This window comes from Mobula birostris, chromosome 11 (assembly GCF_030028105.1).
Source record: "Mobula birostris isolate sMobBir1 chromosome 11, sMobBir1.hap1, whole genome shotgun sequence".
Taxonomy (NCBI): Eukaryota; Metazoa; Chordata; class Chondrichthyes; order Myliobatiformes; family Myliobatidae; genus Mobula; species Mobula birostris.
This window is the reverse complement of record NC_092380.1, coordinates 70,998,701-71,025,882: the sequence shown is the minus strand read 5'-3', so window position 1 is coordinate 71,025,882 and position 27,182 is coordinate 70,998,701. Positions and strand designations below refer to the sequence as shown.

Below are 27,182 nucleotides of genomic sequence, written 5' to 3'. Positions count from 1 at the left end.
AATGCTCTAACCATGCCAGTAACTTTTCTTTAGATTATGAGGACACGCAGTCCTCTTTTATTGTCATTTAGTAATGCATGCATTAAGAAATGATACAATGTTCCTCCGGTGTGATATCACAGAAACACAAGACAGACCAAGACTGAAAAACTGACAAAAATCACATAATTATAACATATAGTTACAACAGTGCAAGCAATACCGTAACTTGATGAAGAACAGGCCATGGGCATGGTATAAAAAAGTTCAAAGTCTCTTGAAAGTCCCACCATCTCACGCAGACAGGAGAAGGAAGAAAAACTCTCACTGCCATGCTTCCAGAGCCGCAAACTTGCCGATGCAGCATCCTGGAAGCACCCGACCACAGTCCGACTCTGAGTCGTCCGAAAACTTCAAGCCTCCGACCAGCCCTCTGACACCAAGCACCATCTCTGCCGAGCGCTTCGACCCCAGCCCCGGCCGCCAGCAGCAAGCAAAGTCGAGGATTTGGGGCCTACCCTCCGGAGATTCTCGATCACACAGTAGCAGCGGCAGCGAACCGGGCATTTCAGAAGTTTCTCCAGATGTTCCTCTGTGATTCTCACATCTGTCTCCATCAAATCAGAATTGTGCATGGCCCCCTATTTAACAAATACAGTATCATTTCACCGGCAAGGTCACGCGCGCTGCGTCGTGCCGCCATCCTCTCCTCCTGCCTTTCCTGTAATGCCATGGCCTCTTAACTTGGTAAGCAATCTCATGTGTGGCACCTTGTCAAAGGCCTTCTGAAAGCCTAAATATACAACATTCACTGCATCCCCTTTATCTATCTGACTTGTAATCTCCTCAAAGAATTCCAAGAGGATCGTCAGGCAAGATTTTCCCTTAAGGAAACTATACTGACTCTGTCATGCCTTGTCCTGTGTCACCAAGTACTCCATAACCTCATCCTTAACAATTGACTCCAACACCTTTCCAACACTGAGGACAGGCTAAAAGGTCTACAATTTCCTTTCTGCTGCCTTCTCCCTTTCTTCAAGAGTGGAGTGACATTTGCAATTTTCCAGTCCTCTGGCACCATTTCAGAGTCCATTTTTGAAAGATCATTACTGATGCCTCTACAATCTCTAGCACTAACTCTTTCAGAACACTAGGGTGAAGTTCATCTGGTCTGGGTGACACATGCACCTTTAGGTCTTTCAGTTTTGTGAGCGTCTTCTCCTGTGTAATAGTAACTACACTCCCTTCAATTCCCTCACACCCTTCAACATCTGGCACACTGCTAGTGTTTTCCACAGTGGAGATTGATGCAAAATACTTACTTAGTTCAAATGCCATCTCCTTGTCCCCCGTTATTATTTCTCTGACCTCATTTTCTAGCAGTCCTATATCCACTCTATTCTCTCGTTTATTTTTTTTATACTTGAAAAAGCTTTTACTAACTACTTTGATATTGTTTCCTAGCTTGCTTTCATATTTCATCTTTTCCCTCCTAATGATTCTTTTAGTTGCTTTCTGTAGATTTTTAAAAGCTTCCCAATCCTGTCTTCCCACTAATTTTTGCTTTGTTGTACTCTTTTGCTTTTACATTAGCTTTGACTTCCCTTGTCAGCCACGGTTGTACTATTTTGCCATTTGAGTATTTCTTCATTTTTCAAATTTATCTATCCTGCACCTTCCTAATTTTTCCCCAGAAACTCATGCTATTGCTGCTCTGTTGACATCCCTGCCAGCACCCCCTTCCAGTTTACTGTACTTTGGCCAACTCCTCTCTCATACCACTGTAATTTCCTTTACGCCACTGAAATACTACCATGTCAGACTTTACTTTCTCCCCATCAAATTTCAAGTTGAACTTAATCATATTGAGATCACTGCTTCCTAAGGGCTCTTTAACCTTAAGCTCACTAATCGCCTCCGGTTCACCACATAACATCCAATCTACTATAGCTGACCCCTAGCAGGCTCAATGACAAACTGCTTTAAAAAGCCATCTCATGGGCATTCAACAAACTCACTCTGAGATCCATTACCAACCTAATTTTCCCACTTGGTCTGCATGTTGTAATCTCCCATGACTATCATAATATTGCCTTTTTCATACGCCTTTTCTATTTCCCATTGTAATCTGTGGTCCACATCCCAGTTACTGTTGGGAGCTCTGTATGTAACTGCCATCAGTGTCCTTTGAGCCTTGCAGTTTCGTAACTCAACCCACAAGGATTCAACATCTTCCGATCCTACATCACATTTTCCTACTGCTTTGATTCCATTTATTTACCAGCAGAGCCATGCCACCCCCTCTGCCTATCTTCCTATCCCTCTGATACAACGTGTAACCTTGGACATTCAGCACCCAACTACAACCATCCTTCAGCCACGATTCAGTGATGGTCAGAACATCATACCCAGCAATTTGGAAAATCACAACAAGATCATCCACCTTATTTCTTATACTCTTATACATTGAGATATAACACCCTGAGTACTGTATTTGCTGCCCTTTTTGATTCTGCATCCCTAATGCACTGATACTCACCCTGCTGGCTGCAATTATGTCCTATCATCTGCCTGCCCTTCCTGACAGTCTACACGCTATCTTTGCTTTTTTTTAAACCATCCATCCTATCCTGAGTCCCTTCACTCCAGCTCCCACCTCCTTGCCAAATTATTTTAAACCACCCCCCACCCCCAACAGCTCTAAAAAACATGCTCAGGAGAATATTGGTTCCCCTCGGGTTCAAGTGCAACCTGTCACTTTTGAACAGGTCAAACCTTGCCAAAAAGTGATTCCAATGATCTAAGAACCTGAAGCCCTGCCCCCTGCACCAGCTTCTCAGACACACATTAATTTGGCAAATCATCCTGTTTCTACCCTCACTGGTGCGTGGCATGGGCAGCAATTCAGAAATTACTACCCGAGGGATCCTGCTACTCAGCTTTTACCTAGCTCTCTAAATTCTCTTTTCAGGACCTCTTTGCTTTTCCTTCCTATGTCATTAGTATCAATATGTACCAAGATATGAGGTTGCTCTCACTACCCCTCCAAAAATGTGGTGGATGCCATCCAAAACGACCTGACCCTGGCACCTGGGAGTTTCCCATTCATGACCACAGAATCTCCTGTCTGTTCCCCTGAATGTTGAGTCCCCTACCACTACTGCTCCCCTCTTCTCCCTCTTTCCCTTCTGCACCACCGACCCATGCTCACTGCCAGTAACCTGGTCTCTGTGGCATTCCCCTGCTTGAAACTAGATACTAGTTTCAAACAATCAAATCCAACAATCATACGGTTCAGACTCCAGTCAGTACACCCAATAATTTATGCATTCTGCATTCATTAGCCCATCCAGAGTATTAGGATATGATTGTCATTACTTCAGCAGTTTTAAAGCATTTCTTAACAAAAAAAACTCCAGACCAACCATTTGTAAAAGCCACGTCACCAACCTAACATGCAAATAAAATTAAATACTTTAAAATGCCACATCATCTTCAAACAAGGTCCCTACCCTCCACAACTCTAGACAATTAACACAAGCAGTGGCAAAAGAAGAAAAACAACCTTTATTTTCTGGTTATGGGTGGAATTGACTGTTTTGTTATCCATTTTTATTATTTTTATAAAGTGGTGGGTGGCAAGCCACCTTTTTTTGTTCTTCACATCCATTCAATGAACGTAGACCGAGCCAGGATTTAATGACCCATCCCGAGCTGAGTTTCAGAAGGTGGTGGTGACTTGCCTTCTTGAATCTCTGTAGTTCTTGGGGTGTGGATATGCCCACAATGGGCTCAGGGAGAGGTTTACAGGATTTTGATCCAGCAATGGCCATATTAAGTATTACAAAGTCAGAGGTGCTGTGGCTTGGAGGACATCTCCATGTCCTTGTCCTTCTAGCTGGTAGAGGTTGTGGATTTATTAGGTGCTGTCCAAGGAGTCTTGATGAGTTGCTGCAGTGTATTCTGTAGCCGATACAAATAGCTACTGTGTGTCAGTGATGGGAGTAAATGAATGACTGTGGACGAGGTGCCTATTAAGTGAGCTACTATGCCCTGTATAGTTTTAAATGGTGAAGTGACAATACTCCATCACACTCCCAATTTGAACCTTGTAGATGGTAACCTTGGGGAGTCATTTGCCGCAGAATTCCTCGCCGTTGACCTATCCTTGCAATCAAACGGTATGAATGGCTACTTCAATGCAGCTTCTGGTCAAGGGTAACCTCTCAGATATTGATAGTGGGAGATTAAGTAATGGTAATGCCAGTGAATGTCAGGGGGTGCACCTAGATTTTCTTTTACTCAATCCGATCATTACCCGGCATTTGTATGGCACAAATGTTATTTGCCACCCATCAACCCAAACTGGAAACTGTCCAGTCTTGCTGTGCCTGGTAATGGAAAGTTTATCAAAACTATTGTGAGTGGGTTGAGCATTGTGCAATCTCCAGTGAACATCCCTACTTCTGACCCTAAGATGGAAGAAAGGTCACCGAGGCAGCTGAAAATGGTCGTGCTCAGGATATTACCCCGAGGATCTCTTGTGGCTGAGGTGGCTGATCTCTAACCAGTATAAGCATCTTCCTTTATCTAGGTATGATTCCAATCTGTTGGCTCTCCCTCCCATTCCCATTGACCCCAGCCTTAATGGCATACTTGATCAAATGATATCTATTTGTTCAGGTCTGTTGCTCTCACTTCACCTCTGAGTTCAGCTTTTTGCTCAGGGTTGGTGCAAGTCCAATGAAGTCAGGAGCTAAGTGACCTTGGCAGGATCCAAACTGAGCTTTATGAGGAGATTGCTGCAAAGCAAGGGCTGTGTAATTATACTGATGAGATTAGATTAATGGGGCAGTAATTGGCTAGATTAGATCGGTCTTGCTTCTTGTGAGCTGGATATACCTGGGCAATTATCTGCATCATTGATTAGAGGTCAATATTTTTTACTTAAAAGCACAGCACAGAATAAGCCCTTCGAGCCATGTCGCCAGCAAACCCCGACAATTCCAATTTAATCCTAATCCAATCACAGGACAATTTACAATGACCAATTAACTTACTAACCGCTAAATCTTTGGATTCTGGGGGGAAATCAGAGTACCCAGATGAAACCCAGGCATTCATAGGGAGAATGTACAAACTCCTTACAGATGACATCAGAACTGAACTCTGAATTCTAATACCCCGAGCTGCTACACCACCGTGGTGCACCGAAGCAAGTCTTCAGTACTATTGCTGGAATGTTGTCAGGGCACATAACCTCCACAGTATCCAATATCTTCAGCGGTTTCTTGGTATCATGTGCAGTGGATCAAGTTGGCTGAAAGGTGGTATGTCATGCAGAGAACTAACTGAGGAGGCAGAGATGGATCATCACTTGGCACTTCTGACTGAAGTTTCTTGCAAATGCTTCAGCTTTGCCTTTTGCACTGAAAATGGGGATAATTGTGGAGCCTGCTACTCCCGTGAGTTGTCAACCACCATGTGCGGCAGAACTACAGAGCGTAGACGTGATCCATTGGTGTGGGATCACTTGGCCGTGCCTATCGCATGCTGTCTCGGTTGCCTGGCATACAGGTAGTCTCGTTTTACAACGTCACCAGGTTGTTACCTTGGCTGAGGTACACCAGGTGCTGCTGCTGGCACATTCTCTCTGCACTCTTCAACGAAGCATGATCAGCATCAGAACTATTAACTGCATGATGAAATTTGTTATTTTAGAGCAGTGGTACAATGAAAGACAAAAATAACTATAATCTGGTGACACTGTAGGCCAGATCAGACCACAGGACCATAAAACATATGTAATGTCCTGGTTTACAGCTTTACTGCAGGTATTTCATTTAGCAGTTCTGTAGCTGTTGGCTCCACTTTCAGCCTGTTTGGGTTATTGTTGAAGATGAGGGATGATATGGAATGTGACCCATCCAATTAGTGGGAGGTTTCTCTGGGTGAAGGACAATAAGGTTGGTCTTGGGCTTTTGTTCGAGAGGAGATGAAGACAGGAGGCCCTGGGGAGAACCAGTCGTAGCATATGATCCCGTGGGAGACCTGTTTGTTTGAGGTGGATTGCGAGCAATGTTCGGAAGGTGGTGTGGGCTTTTACATTGACCGAGGGCCCAGCACATGAGTGACAGAGAAGTTCAAGGTGAGCTCCAACTTGTGCACATTTGACTGTTTAATTAGAATGGGTCCTTTTCTCTTTGTTGTTCTTTACTAATCCTTCAGTTAAATATAATTTTTTTCATTATATGCAGTGTGCTGTCTGTTATTTCATGGCATTAATTTGTAACAGGGTAGCAAATGACTCAGCATTCACACAAATAGGAGATTTTGAGGTGGGCTCACACCCCAATCTCACACGTTCGGCAGGGCCAGAGATGGTCTTCCCAAGACTTGTGCAGCCGAGGAAACGAGAACAGAATGAGGCTATTCAGCCCATCATCTCCTCTGCCATTCAATCCTGGCTAAGTTATTTCCCCTCTCAACCTTATTCTCCTGCCTTGTCCCCATAACCTTTGACCTGCTTACTAAGAATCTACTAGTCTCCACTTGGTCTCTACAGCTATCTGTGACAAAGAATTCCACAGATCCACCACCCTCTAACTAAAGGGATTCCTTCTCATCCGTTCCAAAGGGATATACTTTGATTCTGAAGCTGTGCCCTCTGGTCCAAGACTTCCCCACTATTGAAAGCATGTCCACTTTATCTAGGCCTTTCAATATTTGATAGGTTTCATTGAGATTCACCCCCATTCTTCTAAACTCCAGCAAGTACAGGCCCAGAGCCATCAAACACTCCTCAGATGTCAATCCTTTCATTCCCAGGTCATTTTTGTGAACCTTCTTGGGAACCTCTCCAATACCAGCACATCCTTTCTCAGATACGGGACCCCAAACTGCTCACAATGCTCCAAGTGTGGTCTGACCAATACTCTATAATGCCTCAGCATTGCATCCTTGCTGTTATATTCTAGTCCTCAGTTATTCATACTAAAAAGGTTTTCTCTGAGGAATGTTCTACTGAATTTCATCCCAGTTTTGAGGTAGTAGAGGCTGAGGAGGGCAACAGTCAATCTACAAAGATTCAGCAGGAGTGTTTTATATCCAATTTCAAACCAATGAATTGAAAATATGCAAACAATAAGTAAAAATCAATTATGTCAACTTACTCAAATTACACTCTACATGTCCCTAAAAAGGAAATTTAGGTAAAGCAGAATGAAGACAAAATTGTCTCTAATTCATTGTGTAGGAGAGTACTCCTGTCTTTAACATGTGCTTGGCTTAGTATCCTGGAGGCCATGGATGGACATATCGTTATGGGAAGTAGGATTAAAATGGGTGGCCACTGGGAGATCCTGCTTGTTCTAGTGGACGGAGTGCAGATACTCAGTGAAGCAGTCTCCCACTCTACACCGGGTCTCACCGATATACAGGAGGCCACACCGGGAACACCAGACACAGTATACAACCCCAACAGACTCACAGGTGAAGTGTCGCCTCACTTAGAAGGACTGTTTGGGGCCCTGAATGGTAGTGAGGGAGGTGGTGTAGGGGCAGGTATATCGTCGTAAGCAGAACAAGTGCTAAGTGCCAGGGAGGAGATCAGTAAGGAGGGACGAATGGACATGGGAGTTGCGGAGGGAGCAATCCCCGCAGAAAGCAGCGGGGGGAGGGAAAGATGTGCTTCGTGGTGGGATCCAGTTGGAGGTGGTGGAAGCTTTGGAGAATTATGTGCTGGATGCAGAAGCTGGTGGGGTGGTAGGAAAGGACACGGTACCCCCCCCCTCACCTTTCAAATCTTTTCCTCAGCTCTTTTTCTCCAGTCCTGCCAAAGGGTTTTAGCCTGAAACATCAACTATACTTCTTTTTTTCCCCCCATGGCTAGTGCCTGGCCTGGTGAGTTTCTCCAGTATTTAGTGAGTCTGTGTGGATAGGTCTCTATCAGCTTTGCACATCTGGACACGAAACTTTCCTCATTCTGCTTTACAAAACTGTCAGCTTGCATGGGGATCATGAGTGAACAGCCCTTTTCAAGACCAGCCACAAATTCTTAATTGGATTGAGGTCTGGACTCTGACTTGGCCATCCAAGACATTAACTTCATTGTTTTTAAGACATTCCTGTGTAGCTTTGGCTTTATGCTTGGGGTCATTTGTCTTACTGGAAAACAAATCTTCTCCCAACTCTCTCCGCAGACTGCATCAGGTTTTCCTCCGGGATTTCCTTGGATTTCGCTGCATTCATTTTACCCTCTATCTTCATAAATCTTCCGGGGCCTGCTGCAGTGAAGCATCCCCGCAGCATGATTCTGCCACCACCATGCTTCACGATAGGGATGGTTTGTTTTTGATTATGTGTGGTTAAGTCTGATGGCCAAAGAGCTTAATTTTGGTTTCATCAGACCATACAACGAAAGTCAAAAAAACCTGATATCCTTTATGGAAAATCTGCCATCTTATCTCAAGTACAGCTTCCAGACCATTGACCTCACAATTGACCTCCTTATGACTTTTCATATCATTGTCTGCTGCACTTTCTCAGTAACTAACACTTCATTCTACATTGTTAATTTTTCCTTCGTACAAATAGAATGCACTGATGTGATGAAATGATTTGTATGGATGACATGCAAAACAAAAGTTTTCACTATACCTCTAAATGTGACATAGTGAACAAATTCACTTCTACTTGACCTGAGTGATTCCTTTCTGACCTCAGTAATAGTCTATGAAGTCACTCGCACAGGGGATATTTAGTATCAGGCAATAAGTAACACTTTCATCAGATATATCCACATCCTATAAACTACCAAATACCAAAAATAGATTAAATTAAACACACATCTACTGATTGATTTGAATACACTAATGACCATATTTACTGTTTTTAAACCATTGCCAGATGCTTATTTTTTCTTCTGCTGCTCGTGTCAAGCAAGATTTCTTTCTATTCTAGTTACAAAATACATTGGAAACTAATAAGGAAATGATTTTTAATATAATAAATGGAAGGACATTTTATTTGACAAAGGTCTTCGCTGTCAAACAATTCCATCTTTGCATAAACAAAGTAATAAATGTTCGGTACAATTTTACCATGTTAGCCATTAAAAAGGTAACAAACTGGGACTTTGTGCAATATCATATCAATTGATCAGAATTTTATTTTCTCAAATCAGAATCGTTTGAACCAGTCAGAATATGCAAAGCCACAGATATAAAGAGATGAGAAATGGATCTGCACACACAATCTCTACATCATGTTTGCAATTATCAAATTTACACTCCCCTTCACATTTCCATGATAGTGGTTTGAAGTTCTAGAGAGTCCTCTTTTGGCTTCCAAATTGAAGATATTTTGAAGGGATGTTGTTGCATACTAATGTATAGGAAACGGCTGTGAATCCCACCTTTCAGATAAATGCATTCCGATGGAGACAGACATTATTTCCAAGAGCTGGAAGTACAACAGGGCAAATCCCAGAAGTGCAGTTTTACTTGCAATGCCTAATAAGTTGAGCAGCAGATAAAGTTCCTTTTCTAACATGAACAGTTAACTGAAAACAAATAGCTTAAAAAAATACATGGAGGAAAACAATTTAAAACTGGGCCCCTATATTTAAAAAAAATTTATAGGAAATTTGCAGTATACTTCACATTCCAAACCACCAAGAAATAACATCTGTTGAACTGTTTTTCTTGTATCCACTCATGTATTACCCAAAGGAGGGAATTATAAAACATCTGGCTGCTGTTCTGGAATGCTAAAAATGCTAATGAAGATATTAGAAACTTTCAATCAACTGTGAAGACTAATGCAAAGACAATTCAGATGTTTGGATCTATTACATTTGCCCTCATGTTTTCTTGAGCAAAGTGAAGTCAATCCAAGCTGTTTTACAAAAACAGGAAATGTGCTTGCTGAATAAGATCTTCCATTTGTCGAAAGGAATGTTCTCCGGCTGTAATGTTTGCATTGTTAGTCAGGGAACGTTGGAAACTTTTCTCAATTCTCACTGTGGGTCACAACAGAAAATGCCAAGAGATTGCACTTGAAGAATGTAAAATACAACCTTTCATCCCACACAAACCATACTTCTATCGTGTAATACAAATCTCATTCGTGCATAAATAAATATCAAAAATTTCCTCGTCAAATTTTTCTCCTGGAAAGCTGGAAACAACTTTACAGAAAGTGCCCTGTGAGCCGCCACAAGTCAAGGTAAGCTCTTGCAGGCTAGTAATCCGTTCTTTAATGCATCTCTGCCTGTAAAGACTAGGCCAGATCACCTAACAAACTGACATGGCCGACAGTGAAAGATAAAGATAAGCTTTAATTGTCACATACATTGAAACATACAGTGAAATGTGTCACTTGTAGCGGAGATATGCAGCTCACACTTCCAGTGTCAATATAGCATGCCCACAACTTACTAACCCTAACCTGCAAGTCTTTGGGATACGAGAGGAAACCCACTTGGTTACAGGGAGAACATACAAATTCTTACAAATCCCAGCAGGAACTGAATTGTGATCTTACAGAAGACGTGTTGCAAATCATTGCACTAACTGCTATGCCACCGTACTAGCCATGGTATACTAGCTCTCAGTTATACCACAGAATGGAGAAGCAACTGTCATAAGCTGTAGCACAGATAAAAATAAAAGTATAGAGGTGCAGGAAAACCTGTTGCCAAACACTACTGAGATAAGTTTGGTGTTCACAACCAAAAGTAGGACAGATGATTATAGAAAGGTCTGCTCTTTCCAAGGATGGAAGATGGAGGGAGGTGATGAGGGATGAGAAATGAGAGGTGGGAGACCCCCTCCTCACTGCAACCCCCTGTCAACTCATACGGTTGTTTGAACAACAGAAATTCACCCTAACAGAATTCACAAATCACTTCCCAAAGTTTTGAAATATAGAATATAATTTTCTCTTTGGGAATTTGTGTGGAAGAAAAAGTTAATAAATAAAAATTTGTTTGTTTTCACCTCTTACCCCTTGACACCAGTGCAGATGACTTGCTTCATAGTATGAAAATCATGAACCTGTCTGTTTTCCTTCAGCAAATGGGACCATTTTCTCAGATCACAACTGATCATAGCATGGAAGTTGTCTATACATATTCTTGCCGAAAACTCAGAGCAAATAACTGAAAGTCAAACATCTTGTACAGAATGTAAAACAATCCCAAGTCACTTTGGTAAGGTCTTTGGATCCTATTCAATTGCTTTATTTAGAAATGCTCGAATGTTGTGGTCGTTTCTGGGCAAGGCTTACTTCCATGCAGGTTGAAGAAAAAACATTTGAAAGCAGAAACAAAACAGTTTTCCTCTCATTTCATGCCAATATTTTAACCTTCCAATGGGTTTATCTAATACTTCTACTGTGGGAAAAACATTGATATAAAAGAGTAAAATTTACATTAAATGCTGCAACTACAGCAGCTTTGAAATAACCACACCCTGACAGGCTTAGGTGGTGTTGTTCCTTTCCGTGCCTTGTGGCACATAGGGTAGGAACCTTGCTGTTTCTTTAGCATTTCTCGTTTTTTTTTGAAATGAGGCCGAGTTGCTAGCTTGACGCTCAACCCAGCACGGATGGAAAGTATACAAGGAGCCGGCCAGATTAGAACCTGGGACCACTTGCCTCAAAGTCTGGTGCAGATGCCACGACACCACTGGCCTGCTTAACCAGGTGTACGTAGAATAGATGTAAATAATTCAAGTCTCAAAACAGAAGGAATACAATTTCTATTAGATGCTGAATATAGTATAGAACCCTTCCCTACTTTAGAACAATGGTCATACTTCATTAATTATACTTTCCAGAGACTCTGTAGTCATGAAGGATATATTATAGATTAAGGTATCTTCCCCTACCAGCAGGATACAACCCCACTGATAATATGCACTGAATAAGGAGACAGCAGTCTGCACTGAACATGATTATAGAGAACACAGTCCACACATCCTAAAATAAGAGGAGATTCTGCCAGAGCTGAAGAGACTCACAAAACTGTAATGCACAAGAATGGATTGCGTAGAAAAATCAAAGCTCGATCCTGACGCCACGTGCATTCTGTGGGGAATCTGTACATTTTCCCTGTGACACACCTGAGTGCTTGGTTTTTCATCAACATCCTAAAGATATGCTGACTGATGGTTGATTACAGTGAATTATTCTGAGTGTAAGTGGGTGGTGATGAATACAAGAGAAAACAGGTTACAGGGAAATTAGTACGGAAATGGAATTAATGGATTGATTTCGGCGTTGCCACAGATTCGATGGGCTGAATTGCTTCACGTTACAAGGAAAGTGGGAAATTGATGAGAAAGATTTTGAAAGAAAATTCTTTGCAAACCTTCCAGTCCGTGTTGAACTACATCATGCAGCACTGAAAAATACTTCCAAACATGGGAGAAGTGGTGGGGATAGAGAAAGAGGTTATTAGAAGCACTGGTAAGCAAGTCAAACTATTCTCTGGATTATCAGTTCACAGAATAAAAAAGGTAAAAGAATTGGGTATTTCTTAGAAATAAAATTATACCTGTAATGTGTTGGTGTTTAGTTCTTGTACTCTGCGGGAAAATTTTGAACTTGTGGACCGCAGGTTAAGGGACAAACTACGTGTAACTGAAGGTCCAGATCTTGATTTTCCAGTTGACTGCCTAACCGATGCCTCTTCGATGTTGACAATGGGCTGGAAGCTTTCTGACGGAGTCTGCTTTTGCAACACTTGCTCCCAAGGATCCCCAGCTGCAGCCCCCATATCGACCTTCTCCTCAGCCTCTTCTGCATTTTCTAAGAGCTCAATGTTGTCGATCTTTGCTTTGCTGAGCGGGTCAAGATCCAACCAATCAAATTTGCTGGCATTGTTCGCGTTTTCCCCATCTGGCAGCTTAGGCATCATCGTGTTGGCAGATTCCAAATCACTGTTCGACTTGCTGTTTCTCAGGTACTCTGATGTGCTGGCTATTTTATCATATAATTTTGCAAGCTCAGGTGTGACGGGTGAATAAACAGGTACACCACCTGCAGGGTGGACAGGTGTAGCAGGCTGGAGTGGGAAGGGCATGTACGGCTTTGTATGAAGGCCAAGATACAAAGGTTCTGAAGGACGGTATGAAGACTGTCCAGAACAAAAGCCATTCTGAAATAGATCAGGTGGCTTAGGGAATGTCACAGATGTTGCATGGTAACCAGTCGTTTGGATTACAGGCCTCTGTATCCCACCTGTCCATTGACTCCCAGAGAAAGGTGCCCGACTGTAAAATTGGCTAGAGAATGACGGACTCACAAGGGAAGTATTTGGTAAAGTGTTTGGGCGGGTTATATTTTTAGGGCCAAAATTTTTGTCCAACAGCAATTTTTCTAGTTCAGCTGAAGTTAGTTTCTTGATGTCCTGATCAGACAGGCTAGCAGCTTGTTTGTTTGAGTTTTCTGCCTCTGGAAAGTGAATGAGATCATACTCCTGCTTGGCATTTGGCGACTTAGAGCAAACACTGCTGGCAGACTTCACTGCATGTTCTTCCTTTAGGCTCTGAAGTCTATCCTTCTGCAACTTCGCCAAGGCCTCGGCTTCCATTTGTAGGGCTTCTTCTTTGCCAACAGCTCGCTTCCCAGAATGGCCCACTGACGAAGAGGCAGACTGCTTGAACCCATTTCTGCTGGATATCTGGGCCATGGTGTCAACTACTATAGATTTCCATTCGAAGAACCCACAGTTCAGCTGGGAAATCCTCAGAGAATCAGAGGTCAAAGTCCTAAGAGGAAATCAAAGCAAATAATTAGGAATGTGATCCACCCATGCACTTTTATCCATTATCATGGTTGAAATATCAAGGTTATTATTTTAATAATAGCTTGCATGCAAATATTTTTGACTTCATTCAGAGAATTTGTGCATTTTTTAATTCCCTGGCCTCATTTTATTTCTTCAGTATAAACAGGATGAGAAACCCGTTTTCTGATATGTCTGTTCGGCCTGCAGCAGAGTATCAAAGTTGAGAACAACATTGGCAGACGGCCTCATTTAATAGCTTGTTAAAAGCAAAAAAAGGCCAAACTTCCACTGCCCTCTACCAAAAATTAGCCGCACTTTAAACAAATATCCAATTATCATTTTTAAAACAATCATGTGATTAATATACACATCTAATGATAAAAAATGTGAAGATAGACCAAAGTAATTTTAAAAACATGTTTCCCAACAACACATTTGTGTGCAAGCATGTGAAATGGGAAACTGTCCATAACTCATCATTACATTTTCCTCACATTTTGAGGACAAACACTGAAAGTCAGCAAGAAGACACAGCAAGTAATTGAAACCAAAAGGAACATTGTTTCATAAAAGGGTATCATCATTTTCCATTGCCAACCGATTTGGTAATTTGCCACTTTGAACAAATGGAGTGTGCTAGAATAAAGGCAGAACCATTCGTTCATGACTGATAGTCAGTCAGAGATAGGGAAAACATTGAATGAGCAAATTATCTGCAACTGTGTTGTAGGTTTGGTGATGCTGATACTGCAGTAGTAAAACTAGAGGCTGTGTTGTGTTTTGTTGTGAGCCTGCATATGCTGCTAACTGGTTTGCCCATGCATTGTGGAAGCATGGCTTCTGTCTTATCTTATCTCTTGCTCTGTCACAATGCCTTATATACAAAGCTGTGTGTCAGTGTTTTAGTCAAACTGTACAGTGAAATAAAGGAAAATTGACTAAGCTTTCAATTTTAAATAATTTAATCAGAGATTAAAGTTAGTGAGTGAGATCATTGACGAGAGCACGCTCCCCAACTGCAGTGTAATACTGGGGGCAGGGGATCACTGCTCCTCAAAAGGAGTGGCGAATAGAGGCCTTCCACAAGGCTTGGTCATTGGGTGTGACAGCAAGAAAGTTGTGCCACGACATTAGCATGGGCAGACCATAGATTGCGGATTGGATTAAGCAATAATAGCTGCTGTACACTATTCGAGCGAGATACCACACTCTACAGAATGTGCCAACACTTCCATTGAAAACTCGGCCACCTTTCTTCCGACTAACTAGTATATAATACGTAATCATATGAATGTGATTCATTAACATAAAAATGTAATTATACTCCTTTGAAACGCATACATTCACTGTCCCCCCCCCCCCCCCGCAGGTTTCTTTGAAACCTTTTCGAAGTGGTTGGGTCTCTGACTTTAGTTGTTCGCTCTCAATTTAATCTTGTGTGACATCCTAATTTGACTCTCTGTTGTCTTCACATCTTACTCCATTACCCATTGTTATATCATTTGCTGCAATTGTATGGTTGATACAAACACTTACATTTTGTAACAAATAAATTCTTAGACCACAGATGCAACTCCCAGCAATATCCCATTTGCATCACTAGTGAGCTGGTCTCTGTACTCAGAGATCTGTTGCTTTGAGCATTTTTGTCATCCTTCCAGCAGGTTATCAGCTTGCTCTGTTGATTCTCCACTTTCCTCCATACCAGACTATATTAAACTCAAGTATATTGCTAATGATTAGATTTCCAACACGGCTGGCATGAATCCTTAAGTGGAACAAGGTCGTGTCTGATACTTCAATAGAATGCAAGCTAAATAAATGATTCAACTTCATATTGAAGCTTGAAAAATTTCATTGCTTCTGGAATGAACAATGGGAAACAATCTCCACTTGAAATCACTGAACCTCATCAGGTATTCACAGAAATATTCTCAGAATTGCTGCCAGTGCTACGTGATAGTGATGGTAAGAAATGGAGGAGATGGCAGTTGAATGTGTGGCTGAGGAGTTGGCGCAGGGGGCAGGGTTTTAGATTTTTGGATCATTGGGATCTCTTCTGGGGAAGGTGGGACCTGTACAGATTGGATGGGTTGCACCTGAACTTGAGGGGGAGGAATATCCTTGCAGGTAGGTTTGCGAGCATGGTTCGGGAGGGTTTAAACTAATTTGCAAGGGGGATGGGATCCGGAGCGATAGAGCAGTGAAAGAGGTGCACGGAGTAAAGCCAGATCTATCATATAGAGAGACTTTGAGGAAAGAGAAGCAGAATAAACGGTGTACAGGTAAGAAGGTAGAAGGGCTGAAATGTGTGTACCTCAATGCAAGAAGCATCAGGAACAAAGGTGATGAACTGAGAGCTCGGATACATACATGGAATTATGATGTAGTGGCCATTACAGAGACTTGGCTGGCACCAGGGCACGAATGGATTCTCAATATTCCTGGATTTCAGTGCTTTAAAAGGGATAGAGAGGGCGGAAAAAAGGGAGGAGGGGTGGCATTACTGGTCAGGGATACTATTACAGCTACAGAAAGGGTGGGTAATGTAGCAGGATCCTCTTTTGAGTCAGTATAGGTGGAAGTCAGGAACAGGAAGGGAGCAGTTACTCTATTGGGAGCGTTCTATAGGCCCCCCCTGGGAGCAGCAGAGATACCGAGGAGCAGATTGGGAGGCAGATTTTGGAAAGGTGCAAAAATAACAGGGTTGTTATCATGGGTGACTTTAACTTCCCTAATATTGATTGGCACCCGATTAGTTCCAAGGGTTTAGACGGGGCAGAGAAAGGGTATGTCGGTTTAGGGAATATTTGCAGGATGGTTTGAGTCCTTATTAAAGAACTGTGTGATAGAAAAATGCGCGAGGCTCAGCAGTCAAGCAAGCCTTCCACATTAGCAACAGCAGACGACGAACCTTGACCTTTGACATCGAGGCGGGCAGTCATAGAAGAAGATGAGCTGCCTGCTCTAATGGAAACAGACGACGAAATGACACCCCAGTGTCCCACCACCCCAACCCCCAGGCCACGGACAGATACCGATTTGCGAAGAATGCAACGGTAGCCGGGAAGCACACAGCACATCTTTAAGAAAAAAGCCGAAATAAAAATGCTAATTAATTAGGTGCCGCCGACACGTAATTGTCAGCCCAGATCAGAGACGACGCAATCGGAAATTGGCTCTGATCTGGGCCAACAATTACCGGCGGCACCTAATTAATTAGCATGTTTGTTTCGGCTTTTTTCTTAAAGATGTGCTGTGTACCTCCCGGCTACCGCTGGACCCCTGCGTTCTTCACAGCAATGTATCGGTCAGCGGCCCAGATGGTGAAGGCCACTGCACCGGCCCAACCTCCGATGACTCAGTCTAATGCACCATCGTGTGCTTGGCAAGCTGTCTTCCCGATTCCTGTAAGTGATACTACACTGTACATACATTATTTCTACTTTATATTGGCTGTGTATTTTTGTGTTATTTGGTATGATTTGGCAGCTTCATAGCTTAAAGGTTACTGGAGAGCGCTTGCATGTGTTTCTGCCAAGAGCTCTTGCGTGAGATTTTATGCCGACGGCACTTGCGTGCGATTTTCGCTACGGAGAGCAGTGCAGTAATGATTGTGGAAAAGTATTATACAGGCTGTGTATTTATCATATCATTCCTGCTTTTACTATGTGTTACTGTTATTTTAGGTTTTGTGTGTTGTTTGGCATGATTTGGTCGGTTATTTTTGGGTCTGCGAACGCTCACAAAATTTTCCCATATAAATAAATGGTAATTGCTTCTTCGCTTTACGACATTTCGGCTTACAAACCATTTCATAGGAATGCTCTACCTTTGGATGGTAGGGGAAACCTGTATTAGGTAATGAACCAGGTCAGGTCACAGATCTCTCAGTGGGTGAGCATCTGGGGGGCAGTGACCACTGCTCCCTGGCCTTTAGCATTATCATGGAAAAAGAATCAGAGAGGACAGGAAAATGTTTGATTGGGGAAAGGTAAATTGAGGCTATAAGGCTAGAACTTGCGGGTGGGAATTGGGATAATATTTTTGCAGGGAAATGTACTATGGACATGTGGTTGATGTTTAGAGATCTCTTGCAGGATGTTAGGGATAAATTTGTCCCAGTGAGGAAGATAAAGAATGGTAGGGCAAAGGAAGCATGGGTGACAAGTGAGGTGGAAAATCTAGTCAGGTGGAAGAAGGCAGCATACATGAGGTTTAGGAAGCAAGGATCAGATGGGTCCATTGAAGAATATAGGGTCACAAGAAAGGAGCTTAAGAAGGAGCTGAGGAGAGCAAGAAGGGGGCATGAGAAGGCCTTGGCGAGTTAGGGTAAAGGAAAACCCCAAGGCATTCTTCAATTATGTGGAGAACAAAAGGATTTCAGGAGTGAAGGTAGGACCGATTAGAGATAAAAGTGGGAAGATGTGCCTGGAGGCTGTGGAAGTGAGTGAGGTCCTCAATGAATACTTCTTTCGGTATTCACCAATGAGAGGGAACATGATGACCATAAGGACAATATAAGTGAGGTTGATGTTCTGGAGCATGTTGATATTAAGGGAGAGGAGGTGTTGGAGTTATTAAAATACTGTAGGACAGATAAGTCCTCAGGGCCTGATGGAACATTCCCCAGGCCGCTCCACGAGGCGAGGGAAGAGATTGCTGAGCCTCTGGCTAGGATCTTTATTTCCTTGTTGTCTACAGGAATGGTACCGGAGGATTGGAGGGAGGCGAATGTTGTCCCCTTGTTCCAAAAAGGTAGTAGGGATAGTCCGGGTAATTATAGACCAGTGAGACTTACATCTGTGGCGGGAAAGCTGTTAGAAAAGATTCTTAAAGATAGGATCTATGGGCATTTAGAGAATCATGGTCTGATCAGGGACAGTCAGCATGGCTTTGTGAAGGGCAGATCGTGTCTAACAAGCCTGATAGAGTTCTTTGAGGTGACTAGACATATAGATGACGGTAGTGTAGTGGATGTGATCTACATGGATTTTATTAAGGCATTTGACAAGGTTCCACATGGTAGGCTTTTTCAGAAAGTCAGAAGGCATGGGATCCAGGGAAGTTTGGCCAGGTGGATTCAGAATTGGCTTGCCTGCAGAAAGCAGAGGGTCGTGGTAGAGGGAGTACATTCGGATTGGAGGGTTGTGACTAGTGGTGTCCCCAAGGATCGGTCTTGGGACCTCTACTGTTCCTAATTTTTAATAACGACCTGGATGTGGGGGGTAGAAGGGTGGGTTGGCAAGGTTGCAGACGACACAAAGGTTGGTGGTGTTGTAGACAGTGTAGAGGATTGTCGAAGATTGCCGAGAGACATTGATAGGATGCAGAAGTGGGCTGAGAAGTGGCAGATGGAGTTCAACCCGGAGAAGTGTGAGGTGGTACACTTTGGAAGGACAAACGCCAAGGTAGAGTACAAAGTAAATGGAGGATACTTGGTAGTGTAGAGGAGCAGGGGGATCTGGGGGTACATGTCCACAGATTCCTGAAAGTTCCCTCACAGGTAGATGGGGTATTTAGGAAAGCTTATGGGGTGTTAGCTTTCATAAGTCAAGGGATAGAGTGTAAGAGTCGCGAGGTAATGATGCAGATCTATAAAACTCTGGTTTGACCACACTTGGAGTACTGTGACCAGTTCTGGGTCGCCTCACTATAGGAAGGATGTGGATGCATTGGAAAGGGTACAGAGGAGATTTACCAGGATACTGCCTAGTTTAGAGAGTATGGATTATGATCAGAGATTAAGGGAGCTAGTGCTTTACTCTTTGGAGAGAAGGAGTATGAGAGCAGACATGATAGAGGTATACAAGATATTAATAGATAGAGTGAATAGCCAGCGCCTCTTCCCCAGAGCACCACCGCTCAATACAAGGGGACACGGCTTTAAGGTAAGGGGTGGGAAGTTCAAGGGGGATATTAGAGGAAGGTTTTTTACTCAGAGAATGGTTGGTGCGTGGAATGCACTGCCTGAGTCAGTGGTGGAGGCAGATACACTAGTGAAATTTGAGAGACTACAAGACAGGTATATGGAGGAATTTAAGGTGGGCGGTTATATGGGAGGCAGGGTTTGAGGGTCAGCACAACAATGTGGGCCGAAGGTCCTGTACTGTGCTGTACTGTTTTATGTTCTATGAAATACAACACAGGAACAGGCTCTTCCAGACCAACATGCTTGCACTGCCCAATTACATCCAGGTGACCAATTAACCTGGAACTCAAACATCTTTGGAATGTGGGAGGAAATGCTTGAAGTCATGGGGAGAATGTATGAACTGCTTATAGACAATGGTGGGAATTGAATGGGTCATAGGCGCTATAAACCTGCTATGCTACCACAACATCCCAATGCATCGGAAAATGGCAATATTGGACGGTTACTTTCTTAAAAACCACTCCTACAAGTATGCATTGAGATCATATGATGTTTATCTGCATTCTTCTGAGCAGCTGGTGCAAGTGGTAGAATCATCACTGAATTTGTTCAACATGATCCATTTAAAGAACCCGGTTGCATCCGATTTTGTACAAAATTGTCCAGCTATTGAGAACTAATGCCCATCAAGTGCCAAGTTATGGACCACTTCAGAGTTGCCAAACTGTTGTCTCATTGGCCTGAATGCTACCAATTTGTTTTTTTTCTTTTTCCTTACTCCATTCCTCTCCAACTTGTCTAATATTAGTGTTGCTTGTCCAATACTATTTCCACTTATACTTCCTGTCAGATTGCTGGCAGGGGCAAGAGTGGGCTCTCTCACTTCTGCCCCTTAACACAGGAGTGCCTCAGTGCTGTCTGCTTAGCCCCCCTCCCTTACTCTCTGTATACCCATGACTGTGTTGCCACCCACAGCTCCAACCTGCTAATTAAATTTGCTGATGATACTACACTGATTGGCCCAATCTCAAATAATAATGAGGCTGCCTACAGAGAAGTCATCACCCTGTCCACAGTGGTGTCAAGAAAACAACCTCTCCCTCAATGTCACAAAAACAAAGGAGCTAGTTGTGGACTACATGAGGAAAGAAGACAGGCTAACCCCTATTGACATCAATGGATTTGGGTTTGAGAGGGTGAACAGCTTTAAGTTCCTCGGCATAAACATCACTGAGGATCTCACATGGGTCTCTACACACTGGCTGTGTGGTGAGAAAAACACAACAATGCCTCTTTTACCTAAGACAGTTGAAGAAGTTTGGCACGAGTCCCCAGATCCTAAGGACTTTCCACAGGGGCACAATTAAGAGCATCCTGACTGGCTGCATCACTGCCTGGTATGGGAACTGTAATTCCCTCAATCGCAGGAATCTGCATAGTGGTGCAGACAGCCCTGTGCATCTGTAGATGTGAACTTACCACTATTCAGGACATTTACAGAGACAAAAAGGGCCCAAAGGATCATTGGGGACCCAAGTCACCCCAACCACAAACTGTTCCAGCTGCTACCATCTGGGAAATGGTACCATAGCATTAAAGCCAGGACCAGCAGGCTCCGGGACAGCTTCTTCCACCCGGCCATCAGACTGATTAATTCACACTGATACAATTGTACGCTATATTGACTGTCTTGTTGTACATACTATTTATTACTGCACAGAGTTTTTGGATGACTCTGCCACAGTTGGATGCATCAGCAAGGGAGATGAGGTTGAGTACAGGGCTATGGTAGGAAACTTTGTCACATGGTGTGAGCAGAATTATCCGCAGTTTAATGTGAAAAAGACTAAGGAGCTGGTGGTAGATCTGAAGAGAGCTAAGGTACCGGTGACCCCTGTTTCCATCCGGGGGGGGGGGGGGGGGGTCAGTGTGGACATGGTGGAGGATTACAAATACCTGGGGGTACAAATTGACAATAAACTGGACTGGTCAAAGAACACTGAGGCTGTCTACAAGAAGGGTCAGAGCCGTCTCCATTTCCTGAGGAGACTGAGGTCCTTTAACATCTGTCGGACGATGCTGAGGATGTTCTACGAGTCTGTGGTGGCCAGTGCTATCATGTTTTCTGTTGTGTGCTAGGGCAGCAGGCTGAGAGTAGCAGACACCAACAGAATCAACAAACTCATTCGTAAGGCCAGTGGTGTTGTGGGGATGGAACTGGACTCTCTGACGGTGGTGAATAAAAAGGGGATGCTGTCTAAGTTGCATGTCACCTTGGTCAATGTCTCCCATCCACTACATAATGTACTGGGTGGGCATAGGAGTACATTCAGCCAGAGACTCATTCCTCCGAGATGCAGCACAGAGTGTCATAGGAAGTCATTCCTGCCTGTGGCCATCAAACTTTATAACTCCTCCCTGGGAGGGTCAGACACCCTGAGCCGATAGGCTGGTCCTGGACTTATTTCATAATTTACTGGCATAATTTACATATTACTATTTAACTATTTATGGTTCTGTGACTATTTATTATTTATGGTGCAACTGTAACAAAAACCAATTTCCCCCGGGATCAATAAAGTACTACTATTACTATTATAATTACTATAAATGGTACAATCAGATGGAGACATAACAAAGATGTTTACTCCTCATGTGAAGGATGCAAGGAATAAAGGCAATTCAATTCATAAATATAGCACAAGATTACAGTACAAAGGCGTGTCACAGATTCCTATGGTGTCTTGTATGTTGCAATGCCAGTGTACCAAGTTTTGAAGATACAGCCACACTTCAACATCAACAAATGTGATTTCAGTGTGCACATGGACAGCAAAAACCTCAATCCAATTGATCATTCACTTCCTTTGACAACACTTGTCTAATAACTGCTGTCCAGTACTGGTAGCTTTAAAACACCATGGAATGTATTTGCCCAAAGATCTTCAAAAGTTACTGGCTCTTGTGACTTACTCTGGACTTGATGTAGTTGCCTCCATATTGGAGCAATTTACTACAACACTAAACTTCATTTTTATTTACTGCAACACACCCTTTGTCTCAAGTTAAATTCAAATCTCTTCCAAATTAACAACTTGGACCAATTTGATTCCATTGGGGCACACAAAACCTTTGGTGAAGAATTCACCAAGGCTGCAATATTGTTTGACTTAAACATCATAGGACTTCTATGATGTGAGGAAACAGTTGCCAACTGTTTCTTTTGGTTGACGATTTCTTGTGCCAAATTTATAACTGTCTGCTATTTCAAATGGCTGTAGATTGAGATCCTCCACTTTTATGACTTCTCTGAAAAGGCAAGATTGCTGGCCTTCCACAGGGCTACAAGATTAGCATGAATTGAGGTGATGCCTCAAGAAAACAACATCTATCATGAAGGACTCTCACCATCCAGGACATGCCCTCTTCTCAATACCACAAACAATGAGGTGGCACAGGAGGCTGAAGACACACTCAACATTTTAGGAACAGCTTCTGCCACTCTCCCATAAGGTTTCTGAATGGTGCATGATATTATTTTGCTCTCTGTCTGCACTTTTTACTGTAATTTACAGTAATCATGGCACTGTACAGATGCCACAAAGCAATAAATTTCATAATGTTAGTGATAACAAAATTGGTTGAGGCTGAGGTCAAGGACTAGGATCCATCTCAGTTAGTAAAATAGCCTTGTATTTCCTTAAAGCAGTATGTTGTACCTCTGCCCTTCCCAGAAATCTTCATTTTCCAAATATGTACATTGTGAGAATTGCCCGGAACACGTTTACCGAATCACTGCGACATTCTATCTGCATTCTTTGCATGCATTAGGAAGTTCTGCTGGCTGTCAAGTTGGGAATATTGAGGGCTAGCTCTGCAGCATTTGTTTACAGTTCCCCTCGTAACTAACTATGGAATATCGTGAAGTTGAGCTGTCATACCAGTTGATCTCATGAGAACTGCTATAAATAATTCTATGAGATACGAAGCTCTTCAGAACATGTGCTAACTCCTTTATTGCAAATTAACAATTAATGTATGCTTATTTCACACATACAACTTTCAGTGTTCCTTCTAATTTGTAAAGACCAGTATACGCAAAAATCTTGTGCTGTGCAATTTTTTGCCCAGTGACAACACGAGCGCACTGAATAATTTGTTCAATGAAAAGGTACAAATAAGCCAATTCTATGATCTGCAGACAAATCATCAGAATTCAACACCATCCGCAACAGAAACCGGAAAAGCAAATGTGATTGTGTATGATTGTGAAATATACTCAACATGCCAACATGGCAAAGGGTGGCAACCTTTTGTTAGCAGTTGAAATTCCTTTGTGTGCTAGTAGCAAAAGATGTGTGCATGCACAAACCTAAGAGGGACCTCTCTCCCTCCCATGAAGGTCAAGTTCTCTTTACAGCCGGACATCCTCCATTGTGCTGTATCAGCACTACCACCATGCTCATTGCTATAGATTCAGAGCAAAACATGCAGCTCATAAATAGACGCAGGTCAGCTGTTGTGGGACATGAAGTTAAAGCCCCTCACTACTTGTGAGCTTTGCAATGGAAAATCTATCACTACCATCTACATTAACCTGGCTCAGTGAGGGTGCTGACTGAAAACAGCACAGACAACCCAAAACTGAGTCATCAGCCTGGTGAAGCTAACAGGGGCATAAACAGCATGCTTCGAGCAGGGCTAAGTAATCCCACAGCTAATGGATCAGATTCATGCTCCTCTATGGCTTGCTCCCCAAAACTATGGTTTACCATTAGCTTGGAGGATGTTGTAGGCCCACAAAATTCTAATGACAACAGACTCAATAGCAAGCAGAAGGACAAGAGTGAAGAGCTTGCAATAATTTTCACTCAGAAGCTGAGTGAATGGTCCACTGTGGTTTACAAACCTGTTCTCCACCCTACGTGTTTGTAGCCAAGCCTGTTTGCTCCTGGTTATAACTGAGTGCACAACTCTGCATCGACCAAAGGTTCTGTCAACATTGTACTTGCAGTTGTGTTTTAAGATCGGCGTCACAAGACAAGCTGTGCATCTTAGAAAGCCATTTCTCAGAAAGGAAATGAGGAATTTCTTTAGCCAGAGTGGTGAACCTGTGGAATTCTTTGCCACAGGCAGCTGTGGAGGCCAAGTCTCTATGTACATTTATGGCAGGAGGCTGATAGATTTTTTGATTGGTCAGAGGATGCAGAGATAGGGGGAGAAGGCAGGAGATTGGGGCTGAGAGAAAAATTGGATCAGCCATGATGAAATGGCGGAGCAGACTCAATGAGCCAAATGGCCTAATTCTGCTCCTATATCATATGGTCTTGTGGACAAAGAATCATTAACAACATTTCCTTGAATAAGAGAGGTTTCCCACAAGCAGAGGTATAATAAAATAATTTATATGAATGGGAGGGGAAACAAACATCAAGAGAACTTGCCAGGATAAATACTTCAGTCTGTTTTCTTTGGTCTACAAGTTGTGAGCATAAAATACTCATGACAAGGGTTGGTTAGTCAATCAGTTAGGATTTAATTCTCTCAGCAGGGTGTAAAACTTCAACTCATTACACCAGATGCTCAAACCACAACAGACATTCAAGATGAGTAATTACCCATTTTGGACAAAGAGGGTAGAAACATAAAGGTACATCAGCCATAAATATGAGCACACGTTCAGGTCCTTAGATTACTCCCACGTCCATTCTGTGTGTTCTCATAGAAAGATATCAAAATGCAGTTTCTTACAGAAAATGTTACAGCTTCTGTTTTTTTTTTAAAAGAAAGAGATACAATAACACCAAAAGTGGTAAATCAAGGACATTAAGTTTGGTTACACACATGGTCTGTTCACATACACACTTGACTGACAGCCCATCCTGTTCTCAACCAAGTTTCCTTGCTTTAGTTAAAAACTTGAGTACTCCTCTGTCCTGTGTCATTTGGATTGTCCATCTGAAAATGAATACAAGTCTCTCAACACTACATTAACATGATCAATATTAATATTCTTTTCAAGCCTATGTTATTCTCAACTTACTGAAGCAAATTTAACTATATTAGTAAAGCAATTGATATGACTTTCACCATTTTCCATTGCCCAATGGGGTAATTCTAGTGGGGGGGGGTGGGAAGGGAGAAGAAAGAAGAGGGTAGAAAAACAGTTTGAACAAGTTACACCCAACTTCCTTCTCCATCTGCAAACCTTGAACACACCCTGTCTCACACCCCAATCAATTCAATATTTTTTGAGAAAAATGCTAAAAGTGGCTGATCACATGTTTGCAACTCTTCCCTGGTCTTCTTGTGCACACAGCCAAATTTTAAGGTTCTGTTAAAGTCAAGCACCAAATTTGCACATTTATATTATTTTCTTGCTGATTTATGCTTTCCAAGATAGGCCTAGTCCACAACACCAACTTCCTACTCTTGACCCCGTTCTGCTGCAAGTAATCATCCAAATTCCCATCCTACCATCACTCCTGCCCATTATGAAGTGGGTGCAATTAATATTTCTCTCTACTCAGTTACCCCTCATTGTTAACTGTTAGTGCAGTTGTCAAACACCACCTCTCAAACCATTCATCCTTTTGCTCCACACCCATTGTTCCTACAGCTGTTTCCACTCTTACCACCACCAAAAATCTGCCTTTTCTCTGACTAGCACTTCAAAGAATCAAATTTCATTTATTATCACAGTATGTACACATAATACAACTTCGAGATTCGTCTTCCACGGGTGGCCACAAAACAATGAAACACCTTGGGACCTAGTCAAGAAAACATCAAACATTGAACATGTGAAAGAATGAACAAATTGTGCAAATGGCAAAAAGTAGACAACACATAGAATATCAAAGTCCAGTAGTATTCAGCTCAGTTCAGTTCAGCATTGCACCACCAGCAAGCCTCAAGGCAAAGCATTCTTCGCTGAAGTGCACCAGACCAAATCATTCACCCCAATCCAACTGCTCAGAAGAGTAAAAGGAGTAATCATAATCCAGGATCACATGCAACATAAACCCAAAAGTCCCCCAAAACAAAACCACAGCCTCTCCAATCAATCCTTGCAATGTGGATCTCAAGACTCCTGTACTTTTCTTCCACAGCAGCTAGCAAGGGGGAGGAAGACCAGTCACACGCAGGTAAATGGCGCAAGGCAGCTGCTCTTGTACCCATCAACTTCAACCTTGCTCGGCACCTCAATTGGAAAGAAGCAATGAAGTTGATCCCGTCTCCAGGCCCACAGGCCACAGACTCCTCTCCAAACCCTCTAGGAGGGGGCAAAACTCCCTTACTCACTTGGCCCAAAAACACACCATCAAAATGCAAATGAGGTTCCAGTCACATGCAGCTTAGAAGTACAATCATATTTGAAATAAGCACTTTCATGAACTGTCTGCAGGATGTTCGCATTGGTCGTGTTGTTCATTGGCGCCATTTTGAAATGGTCGACTTTCAAAGCCACCTCCAATGCTCATCCAGCTGGCCGGTTCCAGTCGTTCACACAAGTGTAGTCAAAAGAATTAC

At 42.7% G+C, this 27,182-nt stretch overlaps 1 protein-coding gene across 2 annotated transcripts in view; it reads right to left on the bottom strand.

The window, feature by feature from the left end:
* pik3c2a (phosphatidylinositol-4-phosphate 3-kinase, catalytic subunit type 2 alpha) overlaps positions 1-27,182 on the bottom strand; it is a 152,901-nt gene that overhangs the window by 94,167 nt on the left and 31,552 nt on the right. For both annotated transcript variants that reach the window (XM_072272476.1, XM_072272475.1), the window contains exon 2: positions 12,539-13,754. In XM_072272476.1, coding sequence (XP_072128577.1) covers positions 12,539-13,675 — 1,137 coding nt within the window. In that variant the 5' untranslated portion in view covers positions 13,676-13,754. The remainder of the gene's footprint in view (positions 1-12,538; positions 13,755-27,182) is intronic.